The 19,969-nt window shown below is 34.3% G+C and overlaps 1 protein-coding gene across 7 annotated transcripts in view; it reads left to right on the top strand.

Moving 5' to 3' along the window:
• Window positions 1-19,969, top strand: part of NAALADL2 (N-acetylated alpha-linked acidic dipeptidase like 2) — a 1,288,446-nt gene that overhangs the window by 942,627 nt on the left and 325,850 nt on the right. For all 7 annotated transcript variants that reach the window (XM_074405415.1, XM_074405414.1, XM_074405412.1 and 4 more), the window contains 2 exons: window positions 1,556-1,761; window positions 5,886-6,005. In XM_074405415.1, the coding sequence (XP_074261516.1) occupies window positions 1,556-1,761; window positions 5,886-6,005 (326 nt within the window). The remainder of the gene's footprint in view (window positions 1-1,555; window positions 1,762-5,885; window positions 6,006-19,969) is intronic.

The raw sequence follows: 19,969 nt of genomic DNA, 5'->3' as shown, positions 1-19,969 counted from the left end.
GGAAAACCCAGTTGTACAGATTATACTAGCTTTAGAATGAAGAAAATTCAATGTACCAAATAAGCTCCTAGAATTAAAAAATCAATTTTACAATTAGTATTCTTCAGTGTAAAATATGCAAACATTCTCAAATGTTGCTTATTTGAATTTTACCAAAAAAAAAAAATTGACTTTATTTACTTGACTTTTTATTTAATGGCTTTGAAGATTAGAAACAATCATCAATTAGCATTGTTTCTTAGATATGTTTTATTTAGAAGGCAGAAAATTCCAAGCAAAACTTTGAGACTTATGGTAGAGAAGTGAATAAATTTTTGAGTTTTCAGCATTTACAGACACACTACGTATACCATTAATTAAATCTTAATAAAATGTTGGCAGATCAAATCCATTGCCAGTTTCCATATGGAAAACTAAAATATCTTCATACTGTGGCATTTTTTGTAAGGTAGCTTTCTGGTGTTGTAAGTCAAAGGATGATTTATTTATTCCACACGTGTAAGACCTGCTTTGTGGTAGGCATTGTTCAAAGTGGAAGACAAATAGTAACTTCTCAAACTCAAAACAACTAAATTGAGGATGTACTATTTGTTTTCCTATCTTAGAGATGAAAAAACTAAGATGTTGAAAGTTAAAATAAGCTTTTCAAGGCTATACAACTAGTGACTTGCAAAGCTGGATTCAAACACAAACAGGCTGGATTCTGGGTCTGCACAATTTACCATCAAGTAAAATGATGTTCGATGAAGAAAAATTTTTGCACAGATTAATGAGGATAATTGGTCATTCAATTCAGATATGTTATTAATACCAGTAACACTCACTGACAACAAAATCAGAGGAAACTCTCAAGGGGCATTTTCAGCTTTATTCTTGAAAATATTTGGTAATATACATTGAATAGGCTACTTCCATGTGAAAGGAAGGCTCTCCTGTAGTGTATCTAATACATTCTGAATGGCTGTGTGAAATAAAATGTGTACAATGGCAACTTTTACAACAGCTGAATGACTTTTGATATTGGTGAATTTTATTTTTTCTTCACAGAAAGGAGAGGTCCGGAAATTATAAGTTGGAAGCTATAATTAATTCCCTATGCAATTAATTTATTGCAGAATCCATACATGACTACTATATTTTTAATATTTAAAGCTACTGAACAAGTGCTTTCTCAAATGTATTAATAGTTTGTTAATATTTACTGAGCATACATACATTGTTTACAGGGCACTTCCTACTCTGATTCTGGAAAAATGTTAGAGAAGGGTTTCATTGTGGCATATTTGTATGCTTCATTAATTAATATTCATGTTATAAAGGAGGGTAATGTGAATCTAAGCTTTGCTTTCATAATTGGGTTCAGCAGCTGCCTCTGCTTTTCTATACACAGATGTGTGAATTAAGACAGTGGGCAAAAATATTAAAATAGTCTTAACTATTAGAACAATTTTGCTTAATTATTGCTCAGTTGTGCAACAGGATTATGTAAATATCATTAGATTTATTGTTGAGGTTTATATTTTTTTAAATGGCTCTTGTCCCTTTCTATTTTCAGACCGGTATATCATAGTTGGCAGCCATCATCATACTGCACACAGTTATAATGGACAAGAATGGGCCAGTAGTACTGCGATAATCACAGCGTTTATTCGTGCCTTGATGCCAAAAGTTAAAAGAGGGTGGAGACCAGACCGAACTATTGTTTTCTGTTCTTGGGGAGGAACAGCTTTTGGCAATATTGGCTCATACGAATGGGGAGAGGTAAAACAAAATATACATTAATTACAGTGTTTTTCTTAATTTGCTAAAGTAGATGAAGTTAAATTGTGGAAGCCCAGGGCAATAACGTGCTTCTCAACCAAAATGTCACATGACTGGTTTGCTGAGATGGCTCATAAGAATAAGAGGAAATTAGAGCTAACCACAGCAAACTACCTGTGACCTGCAAGTATCTTGTCCCTGTTGTTACCAGACTTACAAACCCTGATACGATCTAGCACATCACAGTGTTTACCTGATGATGTATTTCTCCTTAGAAGACAGGTCGACAGGCACTGGACAAAAGAAGGGCCAGATGATGCATATTCTCTTTCTTTTTCTACACTTTCTAGGAATTATCTGGAATTAGGGAACAATCTCATATTAAATGTTCATTACCTTAGTGTTATATTTTATCTATACACTATGGATATTGAATGTAAAATAGCAGTTACTGTCCTTCCTTCCTCACTCCATTTTTCCTCCTTGTACCACTCCACCCTTCACCCTTATCTCTCTACCTTTGCTTCCTACCTGCCTGTCTGTTGCCTACCTGCCTCCCTAACCACTTCAGGAAACCTGTATCCAAATGAAATCTAGCATGCAATGAGGTACAGTTAGAAGACCACTGGAATATTGGAGAGTTTTAAGTCTCAAATGCTTCTGAAAGGTCTGTGTCTCATAAATGCACTGTATTTTAATGGAATATGATAACTGACAACTGGATCAATAGAAATTCTATTTACTTTTGGGATTTGTCTTAAAAACAAGGTTCAGAAGACATATATAGACCAAATATGTAGACCAGTAAAATAGACAATTTTACTAGGAAAGTAAAATAATTTAATATTATCGTTTTTTCCACTACTTTAGCTTTGAGAAGAAAAATTTAATAAGAAATTATTTTGCTACATTTTTATTTTTAATCATGCAAAAAAGAGAAAATATATTAAATCAAAGAAAATATTTTAAAAAGGTATAGAAAAGAAAATAGCAAGTATCTTTTTTAATTTGAGGGAAAGAAAAGACTTAAAGATGAGAAAATTTTTTCAGTGTAAAATTCATCAAGATTCACACATTGCAAATTGGAATGCTTTTCTGTATGCAAATGAGTGGTGTGAATGTTTAAGCCATATTCAAAATGAATGAATGCAAATGAAAAAATTCCACTGCTTAAAGAATATTTTTAAGTTGACAAATTTGCAAGTAAGCTGGAAATGAAATAACCAAACGAACCTCTCAAACTCATATTCCAAATTACTTTAGAGATTGGTAAACAAGTTAAAGACCAATTTAGGGAAAATGTTTGTAATCTGCACCATTATTAGTAAATCAGAAACAATGAAATTAATGTTTGAATATCCCTGTAACAATAAAGCACACATCTTTAAAATGCCTCAAAGATTCTTTTCAAATTCCAAAGATGTATTTTGCTATATCAAACTATATTTTAGGTCTTTTATTTACCTATCTAGTAACTTTCACAATTAATTTATGTTAATTCTAAATTAATATGTATATTTCTGAACTATGTTTTCAAGTAGTCTTGTCTAAACTAGTAGTTTCTAACATAAACGTCTTAAACCCCAGTACATAGGAAAATTTATTATGAAGTTAGTTGAGCATCAATTGTCAGAGTCTGTAAGTTGAATCAATGTGTTCTTGCATGTGTGTGAGCAATAGTTTTTGTCAAATTAAGCTGATATTTTTGTGGTTAATACACATTCATTTTTAAGTTTTTGTGAAGTCATTATACCTTTCAATAACTGTGTATTTTCTTAGTCAATAATGCCAAAAACACAACAACTACAATGTGAGAGTTCACAGGAAAAAATTTTGTTAGAAAGGTTATTCCTATTCAAAACAAGTATCAATGTGTTTGAATGTTTATAGGTATATTCACATTTGGCAACTGGTTATACATTCAGTCATTTTCTGGCATTTTAGATGACTAGATGCGCAAAGACATATGAGTAATGCAAATGGTAAATAATATACATTTGATTATTGGCTTATAAAATGTATTTTTATAATTTACTGTGTCTCACCAGAATGTTTCAATGCAATTCATGAAGCCATTTTGTAACCATCCAATTGAAATTTGGAAAACTGCTAGCTTTCGTGTTTTGCCTAGTCATATCAAATCTACTCCAGAGAATGCAAGAGTTTATTTTAGATTGAAACTAATTTATGCTATAAATATATTCCTTTGTGAAGGCGGATGAGGAAAGCCCTTACTGACATGTCATATTGCCCCATTTAATTTTGCTTGCATAGAAACCTCTGGAAACCCACAGTTGTAGTTAAGAGGATTAGGTAATGTTGACAAATAAACTTAACAATAGAATTTATATACAGAATTATTAGAGAATTGATTCAATACTAATCTTGGTCTTTGAGGAAAATTGTAACATTTTGCTAAATAAATTCTTTAAAATGTACCATTTTATTTCTGTAAAGAATCTTCATTTGTCAGAGGCTATTGTGGAAATATTACAGATATTGGAGTAAAAGAAGTCAGAGTTCAAATTCCCTCTACCATAGAACGTGTTGTCTTAGGCATGGTTAACTTCTCTAAGACTTGATACCTCAAGTGAGTCTACTAATTACCTATCTTCTGAGGTTTTCATGAGAATTACATAGACTAATATATACACAGTGTCTATGTGATAATGTGTTAATAGAAGCTGATTTTTCATAGCACTTAACAGATTTTTTTTCAACAATATTATGGAGAAATTACTCAAGCTTAAAATTCATCACTTATGTGCGCTTAACATGTTTATTAATTTTGAATGATTGTCTTTTCTGCCGTCTTACAGAGGTATAGCTGAATTTTCAACATAAAATATGAATAACAGTGAAAACATGCAATATTTATGTTTCTGTCCCTGGTTTCTTTTACTTAGGATAATTATACAATATGTATACATATTTTGCAATCCCATCCATGTTATCAGAAGGAGAGAAGTTTCTTGTTTTTCAAGGCTAAATTGTATTCCATTGTGTATGTATAACACATTTTCTTTATGCATCTGGAACAGGGTGTAGAATGTGGTTACAGTCTCGAGTATGGAGGGAATGGGGAGAAAATGGTCAACTTCTATATATATTGTGTGGTGTGGTGAATATACTTAGTAATAGAGTATATTACTTTTAAAACTTGTTGAGTAATATGTTCTCATCACAAAAAAATGTTAAGTATTGGGGTGATGAATATGTTAACCAGCTTAATTTAATTATTCCACATTATATTCATAAATTGTAACATCACTTTGTACTCCATAAAATTATACAGTTTTAAGCTGTCAATTGACAATGAAAAAAATAAAATAGAATGAAAGTATCGATTTGATAGGTATAGGAGTCCTTGCAGTCTTTCATTTCATAGTTTTGGAAGAAGAAAGATACTTTTCTAAGTTATGATATAATGTAATCTTTTAGGACATTTCCGTAAAACTGCCACCATGACAATTATTTGTTAAATGCCTGCATGAAAAAGCAGGGAAATAACAGAAAAATTTAGTGGTCCTTATTAATAGGATCGGTGAGCTTCAATTTTGCGGGGTAAGGAGCAGAAGAGAAGTGGAGAACTATTCTATTGAATCATTTGGTGCTGCTTACGTGCATGAAATGCATTCTTTTTTTTGTAGGGTAATATTTGTAAGATTACATTGTATTATGCCCCATTTTGCTCATAATACAGGATTATTTTGTGCGGAGTAGCTCACTGCTTCAAAAGAAAAGGGCTGTTTTTATTCATCACTGAAGTGGTTTATCTATATCTCTTCTTTTATTCAATGACTCCAAAATTAGGTTACATTCATATTCTGTAGTTGAATCCATACTGTTAACCTTTGAAGAATATTTTCTATTAAAATTTGACTTGTGTCAGGTGCATGTTTTGAAATATTTTATTGTATGTTATATCTAACTCTTACTACTCTTGTTTAAAATTCATTTATTACCTTTGTGTACACTATTAAATCGCATAGGACCACTTTTTAAAGAAAGTAATTCTGCAATGTAATAATTTTAAGTATGAAATGTTCATTATTTAACATCTAAAAAAGTAGAATATATTTATCTGTGTCACAGATAGATCCTTTTTTTTTTTTTTATTTCAGGATTTCAAGACGGTTCTTCAGAAAAATGTTGTGGCTTATATTAACCTCCATAGTCCTGTAAGGGGTAATTCTACTCTACGTCCTGTAGCATCACCATCTCTTCAGCAACTGGTAGTAGAGGTAAGATAAACCACTATTGTATCAAATGATTATGAAAAACTGCCCTTTTCTCTCTATTTCGGCATTTCTTGATTTTTTCATTTATTTTTAAATATGCATAAAATATTGTGTACGAGTTTTAAGAAATGATGTATTGCTGGTACTTATCAATATACCTTAACTAATTTCTTATGTTCTGGAATTCTTCACTTGCTAAGCTTTTATGGTTACAGTTCTAGAAGACATGAATACACAGTTATAGAGAAGGTATACAAATATATATATATATATATTAAAATCTGAATTTAGCTCTCAAATTCCCAACTCTGTAATCTTGACATTTTAAAATAAACTTCATTACTTTTGGATTTCTTCTCCTTCATTCATGTTGTAAGTAGATTTAGGACCTGTCCTATTTTTACAACTGCAGTGTAGACCCCCTGAGAACAAGACTATAGTGATAACTAAATTTGAAATGTTAGAAAATATTGTTTGAAAAAATGCTTGTGGAAACATAATGCATGCTTTTTTACTAAGTATCTTGAAAAAAATCAAATATTTTTATGTCTCATTGGAGTTACATTTTTAAATATTTCATCACTTCTCACCTATTTTTAAAAATTTAGCAGAATATTTTTCCCGTTTATTAGTAGGATTAACATTTTTATTTCTGCATTCTTATTATGAATTTCACTACCGATAAAATATGTGCTATTTCTCAGTATAAAAATAATTATACCACAACTTAGAGATGGTTTCCTGTTAACCTCAATGTCTATTGATGTATATTGAAACCAATCTTTCAGACGCCCACAGGACCCTTTAGAGAGTATTGCAGAAACTGGACTAGAAAAAGAGAGAGTAATGAACAGAGCTTGGAAATCGCCGTAATTTTTTATTAAAATGTAGTGGAAAGTAACATTTTTCATAAAGTATTTTTTAGCTTAATAGTTTTTATTGCAACTTCCATATGTAGTACAATAAAGAAGAGATTATGAAACATGAAGTAGATAATTCTGTACATTTAGGATCAGCCAAGCCCCTGTGTGCATGACCTAAATTATATCTGGATCTGTGAGTTAATTTCTCCTGCTCTGTGTACTACTTTGAATTCCCTGATTCTTACCTGCCTGGAAAATTTCCAAAAGCAACTTACCCACAGGTATCTCCCTTGGCAATTTAAGATATTTCTGAATAAGTGGATTATAAGGTAGAAGAAACAATAATCTCAATTATCTAAAAATAGAAGAGGGCTGGTTTAAAAACATGTCATTTTCTTATCATGTGTGATAATTTTTCTATTTTGAAAATCTTGTAAGATATATAATCATTGAAATTAATGGGTAAATAGAAACAGTAAATTATTAAGAAGTATCAGACTTACATAATGTTATTTCTGAGAATATAATGTTATTTAAAATATCTTTGCACATCATATAACAGGACTAAAATATTTTAGTATCTAAACCTAATTATGTGAGAATATAGCATGGTTTCTCAATCATGAATGATGATTGATTATTCATGAATGATGACATACATGTCAACATGTACCTCGCTTTTTGGAAGAGGAATCTTTTTTGTTCGGTAATTGAAAATGTTTACACACTAACAAATCTAAAAATGAACTGCAATGTGTATAGAAAATATTTTTTTCCATTGAGACTGTGTGTGTGGGGGTGTGTGTGTGTGTGTGTGTGTGTATGTTTGTGTGTGTGTGTGTTCATGTTTGATAGAACAGCATAGAAGGTTAGGAATATCACAATTTCAAGCAAATGATAGCATTATGTAATTTCAAACAATGGGGATTACTTATATATATGTGTGTATATATATATACATATATATATATATATATATATATATATATCATTTTAATGGGATGAATATATATGATAATGTAGGACATAATCTCATGCAAACACTTGGAACCAACCCAAATGGTCGTCAATGATAGACTGGATAAAGAAAATGCTGCACATATACACTATGGACTATTATGCAGCCATGAAAGAGGATGAGTTCATGTCCTTTGCAGGGACATGGATGAAGCTGGAAATCATCATTTCAGGAAACAGACACAAGAACAGAAAACCAAACACCACATGTTCTCACTCATAAGTGGGAGTTGAACAATGAGAACACATGGACACAGGGAGGGGAACATCGCATACCAGGGCCTGTCAGGGGATGGGGGGATAGGGGAGGGATAGCAGGGGATGGGAGGATAGGGGAGTGATAGTATTAGGAGAAAGACCTAATGTAGATGATGGGTTGATGGGTGCAGCAAACCACCATGGCATGTGTATACCTATGTAACAAACCTGCACGTTCTTCACATGTACCCCAGAACTTAAAGCATAATAATAAAAAATTATATATATATTTAAACTCTTAAATATATAAAGGCCTATATGTTTTATCAACACTCAAATATATAAAGGTTAAGAGATAGGAAGAAAACTAAACTTTACAGTGATTGATATGATTTAATTAAAACAAACACTAGTAAAATTTAAAAGAAATATTTAAAATGTTTCTTTCAAATAAAAAAACTAAAATGATAACATCAGAACATATGTAACTTCACTTCCAACATCAAAGATTTCATCAATGATTAAGGACAAACTATTTCATTAATTCATTTAGATTTATTTTTCTTTGAGTCTACATGCAGTAGTGGGATTGCTGGGTTGAATGGTAGATTGTGTTAGTTCTTTGAGAAATCTCCATCTGTTTTTCACAGAGATTGTACTAATTTGCATTCCCACCAACAGCATATAAGAATTCCCTTTTCACCACATTTATGCCAATATCTATTTTTTAATTTTTTACTATTGGCCATTGTGGCTGGGATAAGGTGGTATCTCATTGTGGTTCTTTTATTTGCATTTCCCTCATGATTTGTGAAAAATGCATATTGTCTAAATTGTAAATGACACAGGAATGTATACAGTATCTAATCCTTTGTGTAGAAATATGTAGATTATAATAGATCTCATCAAGTTCATATGGTAGATTTAAATATATAAGAGGAAATATTTATTAGTATCAAATACTGCATTTAATTTTTTAGAAACTAGACACATATAGCATATTTTAAAGGATTACAAACTTGCTCTGAAAGAAAACTGTAAAATTATTGTCCTAAATCGAACACCAGTTTTAACTACATTTATAACATGTTATTCCAATCTGGGAGTTGGTAGTCCCACTGTATTTGCTCTATCAGGCAATGTCTTGGTATGATATTCTTATTACTCAAGTCATAATTACTAGATATGTTGAGGTATAATTCACGTAGAGTAAGATTATCCACTCTTCAGTGTACAGCTTGATGAATTATGGCAAATGTATGCAATGTAACATTTATATATTTGATTATGATTATGTATGCACAAACATAATCAAGATATACAGCTTTCTGTCACACAGAAATTTCCATTATACTCCTTTTCATTCAATCTTCTCCCTTCCTCTCCAGTTTTTGGCAACCACTGACCCCATTTTTACTCCTCTAGTTCTGCCTCTGAGAATATTTTAAAAACTGGAATCATACAATCCATATTCCCTTATGTGTGGCTTCTTTCACTTAGCATAATGATGTTTAAGATTTACCTATGTTGTTACCCGTGTTAATAGTTCATCTTCTAGACCACTGAGAAAGTAATTGGAACAGAGGCGAGTGCAATACCTTTGGAACTCTCTCTCCAGTTTGATATACTGACTTTGATTTTAAAAGGAGAGGACTTCAAAAATTAAAATTGAGAAGAGAAGTCAGTTCCTGGAGGGTAGTCTACTAAATTTGAACTCTATCACCCTGGGAGGAGAGGGTGAAATCTTTTGAAGATCCAGACAGGTTTAATGAGTCTGAATTATAGGTTTTTTTCTTAGAATTTATGAAACATTTGACATTAAAAAGATGTCTGAAGAATGATGAAAATTTGATGGCTGGGTAATAGGAACATGTGGATTCATTGTCCTGTTCTGTTTTCTTTTGGGTTTAATTGTAAGTATTTGTTATAACTTGAAAAAATATTTAAAACTACTTTATTTTTCTAAGTTATAACACAGATAATTAAATTAAATACGAAGGTTCCCTTTTCTCCACAGACTCACCAATGCTGGTGAAGTCCAGCATTTATTATTACCTGTCTTTTGAATATAAGCCATTTTAACTCGGGTGAGATAATAACTAATTTTAGTTTTGATTTACAGTTCTCTGATGATGAATAATGCTGAGCATCTTTTCATATGCCTGTGTGCCATTTGTATGTCTTCTTTTGAGAAATGTCTATTCAGATCTTTCACCCATTTTTGAATCAGATCATTATGTTTTTTCCTATAGAGTTGTCTGAGCACCTTACGTATTCTGTTTATTAATCCCTTGTCAGATGGGTAGTTTGCAAATATTCCCCCCCCACCATATTTTGTGTTATCTCTTCCTCTGTTGATTGTTTCATTTTTGTTGTGGAAGCTTATTAACTTGATGTGATCCCATTTGTTCAGGTTAGCTTTGGTTGCCTGTGTATTACTCAATAAATTTTTGTCTAGACCAATGTACCGGAGAGTTTCTCTAATGTTTTCTTGCAATAGTTACTAGTGTGAGGTCTTAAATGTAAGTTTTTAAGCGATTTTAATTTTTTTTTTTATGGTGAAAGATAGAGGTCTAATTTCATTCTGCTACATATAGATATCTAGTTTTCTGGGCACCATTTATTGAAGTGATTGTCTTTTCCCCCAGTGAATGTTATTGGCAACTTGGTCAAAAATAAGTTCACCATAGGTATGTGGATTTGTTTCTGGGTTCTCTATTCTGTTTCATTAGTCTGTGTGTCTGTTTTTCATGTCAGTGCCACTTCTGTTTTGGTTACTGTAGCTCTGTAGTATAATTTGAAATCAGGGGATGTGATGCCTTCAGTTTTGTTCTTTCAGCTTTGGCTACTCTGGGTCTTTTGTGGTTCCACAGAAATGTTAAGATTGTTTTTTCTGTTTCTGTGAAGAATGTTATTGGTATTTTGATAATGATTGTATACAGGGATTGAACTGAATCCGTAGATTGTTTTAGGTGGTATGGATAATTTAACAATATTGATTCTTCTAATTAATGAACGTGGAATATCTTTTCATTTTTTTTGGTGTTCTCTGCAGTTTCTTTCTTCAGTGTTTTATAGTATTCATTATAGAGATCTTTCACTTATTTTGTTTATTCCTGGATATCATATTATATTTGTAGCTGTTGTAAGTGGGATTACTTTCTTGACTTCTTTTTCAGAATGTGATTTTTGTTGTTGATTTTGTATAAAGATTACTTTACTGAATTTATTAGTTCTAATAGTTTTTCTGGGGAGGTTTTACTAAATATAATATCAGATCATCTGCAAACAAGGATAATTGGGCTTGTTCATTTCTAATTTGGACATCTTTTACTTCTTTCTCTTGTCTGATTAGCTAGGACATCCAGTACTATGTTTAATAGTAGTGGCAAAAGTAGGCATCCTTGGCCAGGCACAGTGGCTCACACCTGTATTCTTAGCACTTTGGGAGGCCAAGGAGGGTGGATTAGCTGAGGTCAGGAGTTCGAGACCAGCCTGGCCAAAATGTTGAAACCCTGTCTCTACTAAAAATACAAAAATTAGTCGGGTGTGCTGGCACATGCCTCTAATCCCAGCTACTTGGGAGCTTGAACCAGGAGAATTGCTGGAACCTGAGAGGCGGAGGCTGCGGTGAGCTGAGGTTGTGCCACTGCACTCCAGCCGGGGTGAGAGAGGGAGATTCTTTTTCAAAAAAGAAAAAAACAAGTGGACATCCTTGTCATGTCATAGATCTTAGAGGAAGCGCTTCAGTTTTTCCATATTAAGCATGATACTAGCTGTGGACCTGTCAAATTTTGCTTTTATTATATTGAAGTATGTTCCTTCTCGACCCAGTCTGGTGAAGGTATTTATCATGAAAGGAAGTTGAATTTTATCAAATGCTTTTTTAGCATCAATTGAAATGGTCACATGACTTTTGTTTTGTATTACGGTGTATCATATTGATTAATTTGCATATGCTGAATCATCCTTGCATGCCAGGGGTAAATACCACGTGGGCAGGATAAATGATATTTTAAATGTATTGTTGAATTTAGTTTGCCAATATTTTGTTGAGGACTTTTGCATCAGTATTCATCAGGGATATTGGCCTGTAGTTTTCTTTTCTTGATGTATCTTTGTCAGGGTTTGGTATCAGGGTAACACAGGTCTCATAGAATAAGTTTGGAAGTATTTCTTTGTCTTTATTTTTTGAAATACTGAGTAGGATTAATATTAGTTCTCCTTGAAATATTTGGTTGAATTCAGGAGTGAAGCCATCAGGTCTTAGAGTTTTCTTTACCAGAAGACTTTTTAACACAACTTTGATCTCATTATTTGTTGTGTCTACTTTTTCATCTTGGAGTTTATGTATTTGGATCTTCTCTCTTTTTCACTTAGTCTGGCCAAAAGTTTGTTGATTTTGTTTGGCTTTTCAAAAAACTAAATTTTGTTTTGTCAATCTTTTGTATATTTTTTTTTCATTTCATTTATTTTCTGCTCTGCTCTTCATTATTTCTTTACTTTTACTAATTTTGGTTAGATTTGCTCTTGCTCTTCTAGTTCTTTAGGTTTCTTCATTAGGTTGTTTATTTAAAGTTTTTCTTTTTTCATGTATGCACTTGTAGATATGGACACTGTCATTCAAGAGTGTATTGTTTAATTTTCATTTTTGTATCGTTTCTGAAATCCCTCTTTTTATTGATTTATAGATTTATTCCATTGTGATCACAGAAGATGCTTGATATTATTTCACCTTAACACTTTGAAAGTGTTAAGACTTGTTTTGTGACCTAACATATGGCTTATTTCTGAGGATGATCCATGTGCTGAGGAGAATGTGTAACCTGCAACTGTTCAATTAAATGTTCTATTAGGAACATTTGGTCTATAGTGCAGATTATGGCTCATGTTTTTTTTTTTTAATTATTATTTATTTTCTATCTGGAAGCTCTGTCCAATGCTGAAAGTGGGGTGTTGAAGTCTCCAGCTTTTATTGTATTGAGGTTTATCTCTCTTTTTAGCTTTAATAATACTTGCTTTATCTACCCGAATGCTCCAGTGTTGGGTGCAAATATATTTAAAATTTTTAGATCATCTTGCTGAATGTATGTCTTTATTACTGTGTAATGACCTTCTTTTCTCTTTTTATGTATTTTATCTGAAATCTATTTTGTCTGATATATATATGTAGCTACTCCTGCTTTTTTTTGGTTTCTATTGGTATGGAATATCTTTTGACATCTTTTTCAGTCTGTGTGTATCCTTGCTGGTGAAGTCTCTTTGTTACAGGCAACAGATCACTGAGGTTTATTTATTTATTTATTTGTTTATTTTTAATCCACTCAACCACTTCATCTCTTTTGATTGGAGTTTAGTTCATTTACATTCAATGCTGAGGTTAGAAGCAAGATGGAGTTAGTTAGGTCAGACCTCTTTCACTGTCAAAATTTTCTAGTTATAATTTATCAGTGGTGGTTTCAGTGGTGGATAGATGACATATACATGCCAAAATGCATAAAATGTACATCACCAAGAGTGAGCCCTAATGTGCGCTGTGGACTTTGGGTGACGATGCTTTCTCAATGTTGGTTCATCGATTGTAAGAAATGCCACCATTCTGGTGCAAGATATCCATTGTGGAGGAGGCTAGGCATGAATGTCGGGGGTGGGGACATGGGAACTCTGTACCTTCCACTCCATTTTGCTGTGACCCTAACACTACTTTAAGAAATAGTCTGTATGTTTTTAAAATCCTACATTTGTACTATACTAATAAATACATTTTTAAATTAACATTAAAAAAAATGAACTTACTCCTGCCATTTTGTTTTCTAGTTGTTTTGTGGTCTTCCTTCTTTTCTTCCTGTCTTTCTTTTAGTAAAAGTGATTTTATACAGTGGTATGATTTAGTTTCTTGCTTCTTATTTTTTGGGTATTTGTTTATTTTTGGTTTGAGGTTACTTTGAGGCTTGCAAATATTATCCTACAACTCATTATTTTAAACTGATAAAAACTATTTGCCTAAATAAACAAATAAGAAAACTAATACTCTATGCCTTAACTTTTATCCTAATTTTTAACTTTTATGATTTCTATCTTCTTGAACTGTCTATATATTGAGAAGCTGTTATAGTTATTATTTTTGATTGCTTAAGCATTTAGCCTTTCTTTTTTGTTTTGTTTTGGTTGAGACAGGAACTCTGCTGCCCAGTCTGGAGTGCAGTGATGCGATCTCAGCTCACTGCAACCTCTGCCTCCTGATTCTCTTTGCCTCAGCCTCTGGAATGTCTGGGACTAAGGGCTTTCACCACCGTGTCCAGCTAATTTTTTTTTTTTTTTTTTTTTTTAGAGATGAGGTTTCACTATGTTACCCAGCCTGGTCTTGAATTCCTGGGCTGAAGTGATCTGACTGCCTAGGTCTCCCAAAGTGCTAGGATTACAGGCATGAGCCACCTTCCCCAGCCATTTAGTGTTTCTACTTAGATAAGAGTGGTTTACACACCACAGTTGCGATGTTATAATATTCTGTGTTTTTCTATGTACTTACCAATACCAGTGAGTTTTATATCTTCAGATTCTTTCTTATTGCTCATTGACATCCTTTTCTGTCTGATTGAAGTGCTCTATTTAGCATTTCTTGTAGGACAGGTCTGGTGAGGATAAAATCCCTCAGTTTTTAGTCCTCTAGGAAAGTTTTTATTTATCCTTCATATTTGAAGCATATTTTAACAAGACATACTGTTCCAGGGTGAAAGTGTTTTTCCTTCAGCATTGTAAATATGTCATGCCACTCTCTCCTGGCCTTTAAGGTTTTCACTTAGAAGTCTGCTCCCAGAAGTATTGGAACATCATTGTATGTTATTTGTTTCTTTTCTCTTGCTCCTTTTAGGATCCTTTCTTTATCCTTGACTTTTGTGAGTTTAATTATTAAATGCCTTGAGGTATTCTTCTTTGGGTTAAATCTGCTTGGTAATCTACTACCTTCTTGTACATGGATGTTGATATCTTTCTCTAGATTTGGGATTTTTTTTTATCTCTTTGAATACATTTTCTAACCTTCTCTCTTTTGCTACCTCTTCTTATAAGGCCAGTAACACTTAGATTTGCCCTTTTGGAGCTATTTTCTAGATCCTGTACATGTGTTGCATTTTTTTATTCTTTGTACCATTGTGTCTTCCACCTGTGTATTTTCAAATAGCCTGTCTTCAAGTTCACTCATTCTTTCTTCTGCTTGTTCAGTTCTGCTATCAAAGGACTCTGATGCATTCTTCAGTATACTCATTTCACTTTTCATCATGAGAATTCCTGCTTAATTCTTTTTTAATTATTTCAATCTCTTTCCTAAATTTATCTGATACAATTCTGAATTTCTATTTGTTTTTCTATTTTCTTTGTATTATTTTTAATTTCTTTAATTTTCCTCAAAACAGCTCTTTTGAATTCTCTGTCTAAAATGTCACATCGCATATCTGTGTTTCTGCAGAACTGGTCCTTGGTGACTTCTTTAATTCATTTGGTGAGGTCACGTTTTCCTGGATGGTGTTGATGCTTGTAGATGTTCTTTGGTGTCTGGACATTGAAGATTTAGGCATTTATTTTAGTCTTCTCAATGTAAGCTTGTTTGTATTTGTTCTTCTTGGGAAGGATTTCCAGATATTCAAAAGGAGTTGGGTGTTGTGATTAAATTGCGTCGCTTTAGGGGGCACCCCAAGTCCTATAATGCTGAAATTCCTGCCAACTCATAGAGGTATTGCCTTGACGGTGTTGGACAAGATACAGAAGAATTCTCTGGATTACCACACCGAGACCCTTCTTTTCTTCCCTTATTTTTTCCCAAAATGAATGAAGTCTCTGTTTGTTCTGAGCCCCTGAAGCTGAGGGTGGAGTGACAGAAGACCCTGCGGTCACCCCTATTGGGACTGGGCAGGATCAGACCTGAAGTCATCATAGCAAACAGGTCATGCCCAAGGCTTGCAGGAACCATTCCCTAGATACTGCCAGCATTGCTCAAGGCCCTGGGGCTCTACAATGAGCAGGTGGCAAATCCAATCAGACCAGTGTCTTTCTGTTCAGGGTAGTAAGTTTTCCCAGCCCCAAGTGTATCCACAGGTGTCATTTGGGAGCAGGGACTAGAGCTAAATACTCTAGAAGTCTACCTGGTGTTCTGTTGTACTGAGGCTGAGGTGGCACTCAAACGACAAGACACAGTTCTTCCCACTTTCCCTCCCCTTTACAAAGGCAGAGGAGCCTTACTTTTTGGGCATCACTCGCACATGTCCACGTGAATACTACCACTGATGTCTTCTTAAGGCCCAAGGACATGCTGCCTGGCCCTTGAGGGTGATAAACTTCTCTCTGGCCCAAGGGAGGTCCAGAAATGCTGTCCAAGAGCGAAGTCCTAGAATCCAGACCCCAAGAGCCACTTGGTACTATAGCCCACTGTGGCTGAGCTGTTACCTAAGGTGCAAGAAAAAGTTCCCTTTGTTTTTCCTTCCACTATCTCAAGTGGAAGAGTCTTACCCCATTACTACTACAGATGGGAGTGCACTGAGTCTCACCTGAAGCCAGCATGTAGTAGCTGGATATCACTGCTGGTTATTCAGGGCCCAAGGGCTCTTCAGTTAGCAGGTAATGAAACCTTTCAGGAATGGGTCCTTTTCTTCAAGGCAGTGAGTTGCCTTCTGCCCCGGGTTGTGTCTAGAAAGTTTGTGCAGGAGCTCAAACCTGGAGAGGGGGCCTTACAACTCTGCCCAGTGCCCTGTCCTGCTGTGGCTCTGCTGGCATCCAGATGTAAGACATAGTCCTTTTGATTTTTCCCTCTCCTTTTCTCAAGTGGAGGGGAGGGCTCTTTTTTAGAGCTGCAAGCTATGCACCCTGGCATTTGGGAAGGGGCGATGCCAGCACTCCCTTAGCCTCCCAGCTGGTGTCTCAGTAGGTTGAATGCCCCTGCAATTCACTGTCTCTTGGCCTAGTTTAGTGGCTGGACTCACTGAGGTCTTGGATTTCTCATGAGCTAGATTGCCCTTCAAGTTTATGTATGGCCCCCAGGAACTTTAGCCTGCAGTGATGAGGTTTGTGGAAGCCAAGTTCGTACTGCTGGGATCAGCCCTCCTGCTCTGTGTGTGATTGTTTCAAACGCTCCTTCCGTGGGTGGGCATCAGCTGAGTTTGGTCCACTTTTGTTCTCTGTTCTAAGAGGGTAACACTGAGTTCAATGCCTCACACTTGCTGCAGGCTCCCTCTCCCCAGTGCATAGCCACGCTCTCAGCATCACACAACTGCTGCTGGCATTGGGAAGGTTTGGCATTAGTGATTCAAGAGTATTTTTCCTACCTCTTCAGTGCCTTTCAGCAATATGAAGTTAAAACCAAGTACTGTGAGTGCTCACCTAATACTTGGTTCTTATGAAAGTTTTTACTTGTGTAGATAGTTGTCACATTGGTGTCAATTTGGGGTGGAAAATCGGTGGAGCCTTCTGTTCCACCTCCTTGCTCTGCCCCAAGTCCCCAGCACCTTATTATATAGAACATGGTAAACTTACTTTAACCCCAGTGTTAATAGTGAGTATAAACTGTAATTAATATTCTCTCATGCACAAACATTTAAGTACTCACCATATGTATATATAGTATATATCTAATATACTATATAGTCATTATATTATGTATTATATATATTTATGTGTTATATATTATATTTATTTTTTTAAACTTATTCTACTGAAGACATTAGGATGTTCCATGGGGATCAGTGAAGTGCCAGTTCCTCTGATTTATTAGGGAATAAGAGATCCTTGCTAAGATCTAATTTATTGGGGGCAGGGTGGAAGCCCTTTCTTGAAATTTTATTTCCATTATTCTTTAACTGTACAAAAAGATGTACAGTTAAGTGACCTCTCAGCAAAATACAAATGCTGAGAGGTCATAAAATTAAAGATAGGATTTATCTCCAAATAATAGTTTTAAATATTTTGACACAAAACCAACACATATTCACCTCTTCATATATGTTCCTGTTCTGCTCTTAGTTTTTGAAGTCATCTTTTCTAGATCACAGAATGTATTGGTTTTGCCCTTAGAAAAACAATTGGATCATCCACATATTAGGTAGTGTTCTGTAAGTCTTAAGAAAACAGTGATGAAATTTCTAACATGTTATTTTAGGAGAACCTGCAGCATTTGTGCATAAGAAAATAGTCCATATAGTCACATTCTATTTAAATGTTGCTTTTGCAGCACCTGCCAGAAACTGGCAAACCTGATTAAAACTAAACAATTACGTCAGTATTGTAAACCTGTTCAGGAGATAGACAGTGGTTTTTAAACATATTTGATTAGTTTAATTTTAGAGACAGAGTCTCACTTTGTCACCCAGGCTGGAATGCACGTGACACGATCGTAGTTCACTATAACCTTAAACATCTGAGCTAAAGCAATCCAACACCCTCAGCCTCCCAGGTAGCTTGTACCATAGGCATGTACCATCATGCCTAACTAGTTTTTAAAAATAGTTTGTAGAGATGGGGGTCTTGCCGTGTTACCCAGAATTGTCTCAAACTCCTGGCCTCAAGTGATCCTCCTGCCTTGGCTTCTAAAAGTGCTGGGATTACAGCATGAGCCGCCATGCCTAGCCAAATGTTGTTGTAATTATAGTTGTTATTGTTGTTGTTTTAAGTCTCTGAAAAAACAGCAAAGATATTTTTGTAGATTTCTTCTTTAATTTCATGGTTTACTTTTTTATATACAAGGCACCGTATAATGCATACTTATATATCAAGTCAACTCTATTCATTGGAGCTTTGCATCCGAAACTGGACTCTAGTATTATTTCTTCGTTGTGAATATCCTCTTTGTTGCAAGGCCTATTTATGTGCTGATATATAAAGAGAACCCAAAGTGTGCACAGCGTTGCTTTAAGTGTTGCAGGGCACACAATAGCCAGATGAAGTGCTCCTGTTACCCACGAGGTTATGATTTTACCAAGAACTTTAGATGTGCATAGCTAAGATATAAGAATGAGTGTGATATGTGCGATCTTAGAATTTACACGAAAAGGAAAAGGTGATTGTTTTAATTCCTAACAGTGGCAAAATCTGAATGGACTAAGAATCTTGAACAGATTTAGCTGTCTGTCATTTCAAACCTCAATCCTTCTATCAGGTAAACAAACAAACAAAAAAGAACAGACAAAAAAACAGTATTTCTTTTCAAATCACGGAAAGAATGCCCATTCCCATTTTATTGCTCAGCTGAGTGCAAAGTTGTTATACTTCTGCTCTTTTCTTCTTGTGTGAGGGGGACTTTGTCTACGGAGGTACATACACGGTTACTTCTCTAGCAGCCACTGTGCTGTTTTTTCCTTTTGCCTGACCATGCCACAATTCTTTAGGGTCGCAAAACAGTACATGTCTGACCTTCTGCTTGAGTGACTAGAACCCTGACTTTCAAGTAACAGAGATATTCATTAATGTTTTTCTTAGCTTTATATTTATATGTAGGAATAATAATAATAATAATAATAATAATAATAATAAAACTAAGTCTTGTAAAAAATCTAAATTAAACCTTGTCATACCCTAAAGCTTGTATAAGCTCTTGGGTAAATCAATAGATATTCCCGTCAGACAATGCCACTAGGCTATGATTTTAATGTTTGAAAGCGTTTCCTCTGGTCAGGCATCAGAGAAAAGGTGCCAGTCATCTTTCTGTGAGCAAACACCAAAACACTGGGAGCCATGTTGAAGCTGACCACTTGCTGAAGATAGGTTACGAGATGCAGAATCCTGTAAAATAGCTTAAGAACTTTACTGATGTTTCTTAGATTTCTTTAAATGTTTATGTAAAACAGCATATAAATATATCATCAAGAATCTTTTAAACAGATGTTACTTTTCTATATCTTTTCTAAC

This window comes from Saimiri boliviensis, chromosome 9 (assembly GCF_048565385.1).
Source record: "Saimiri boliviensis isolate mSaiBol1 chromosome 9, mSaiBol1.pri, whole genome shotgun sequence".
Classification (NCBI taxonomy): Eukaryota; Metazoa; Chordata; class Mammalia; order Primates; family Cebidae; genus Saimiri; species Saimiri boliviensis.
The sequence above is the reverse complement of the archived record's forward strand: the minus strand, read 5'-3'. Positions and strand labels throughout refer to the sequence as shown.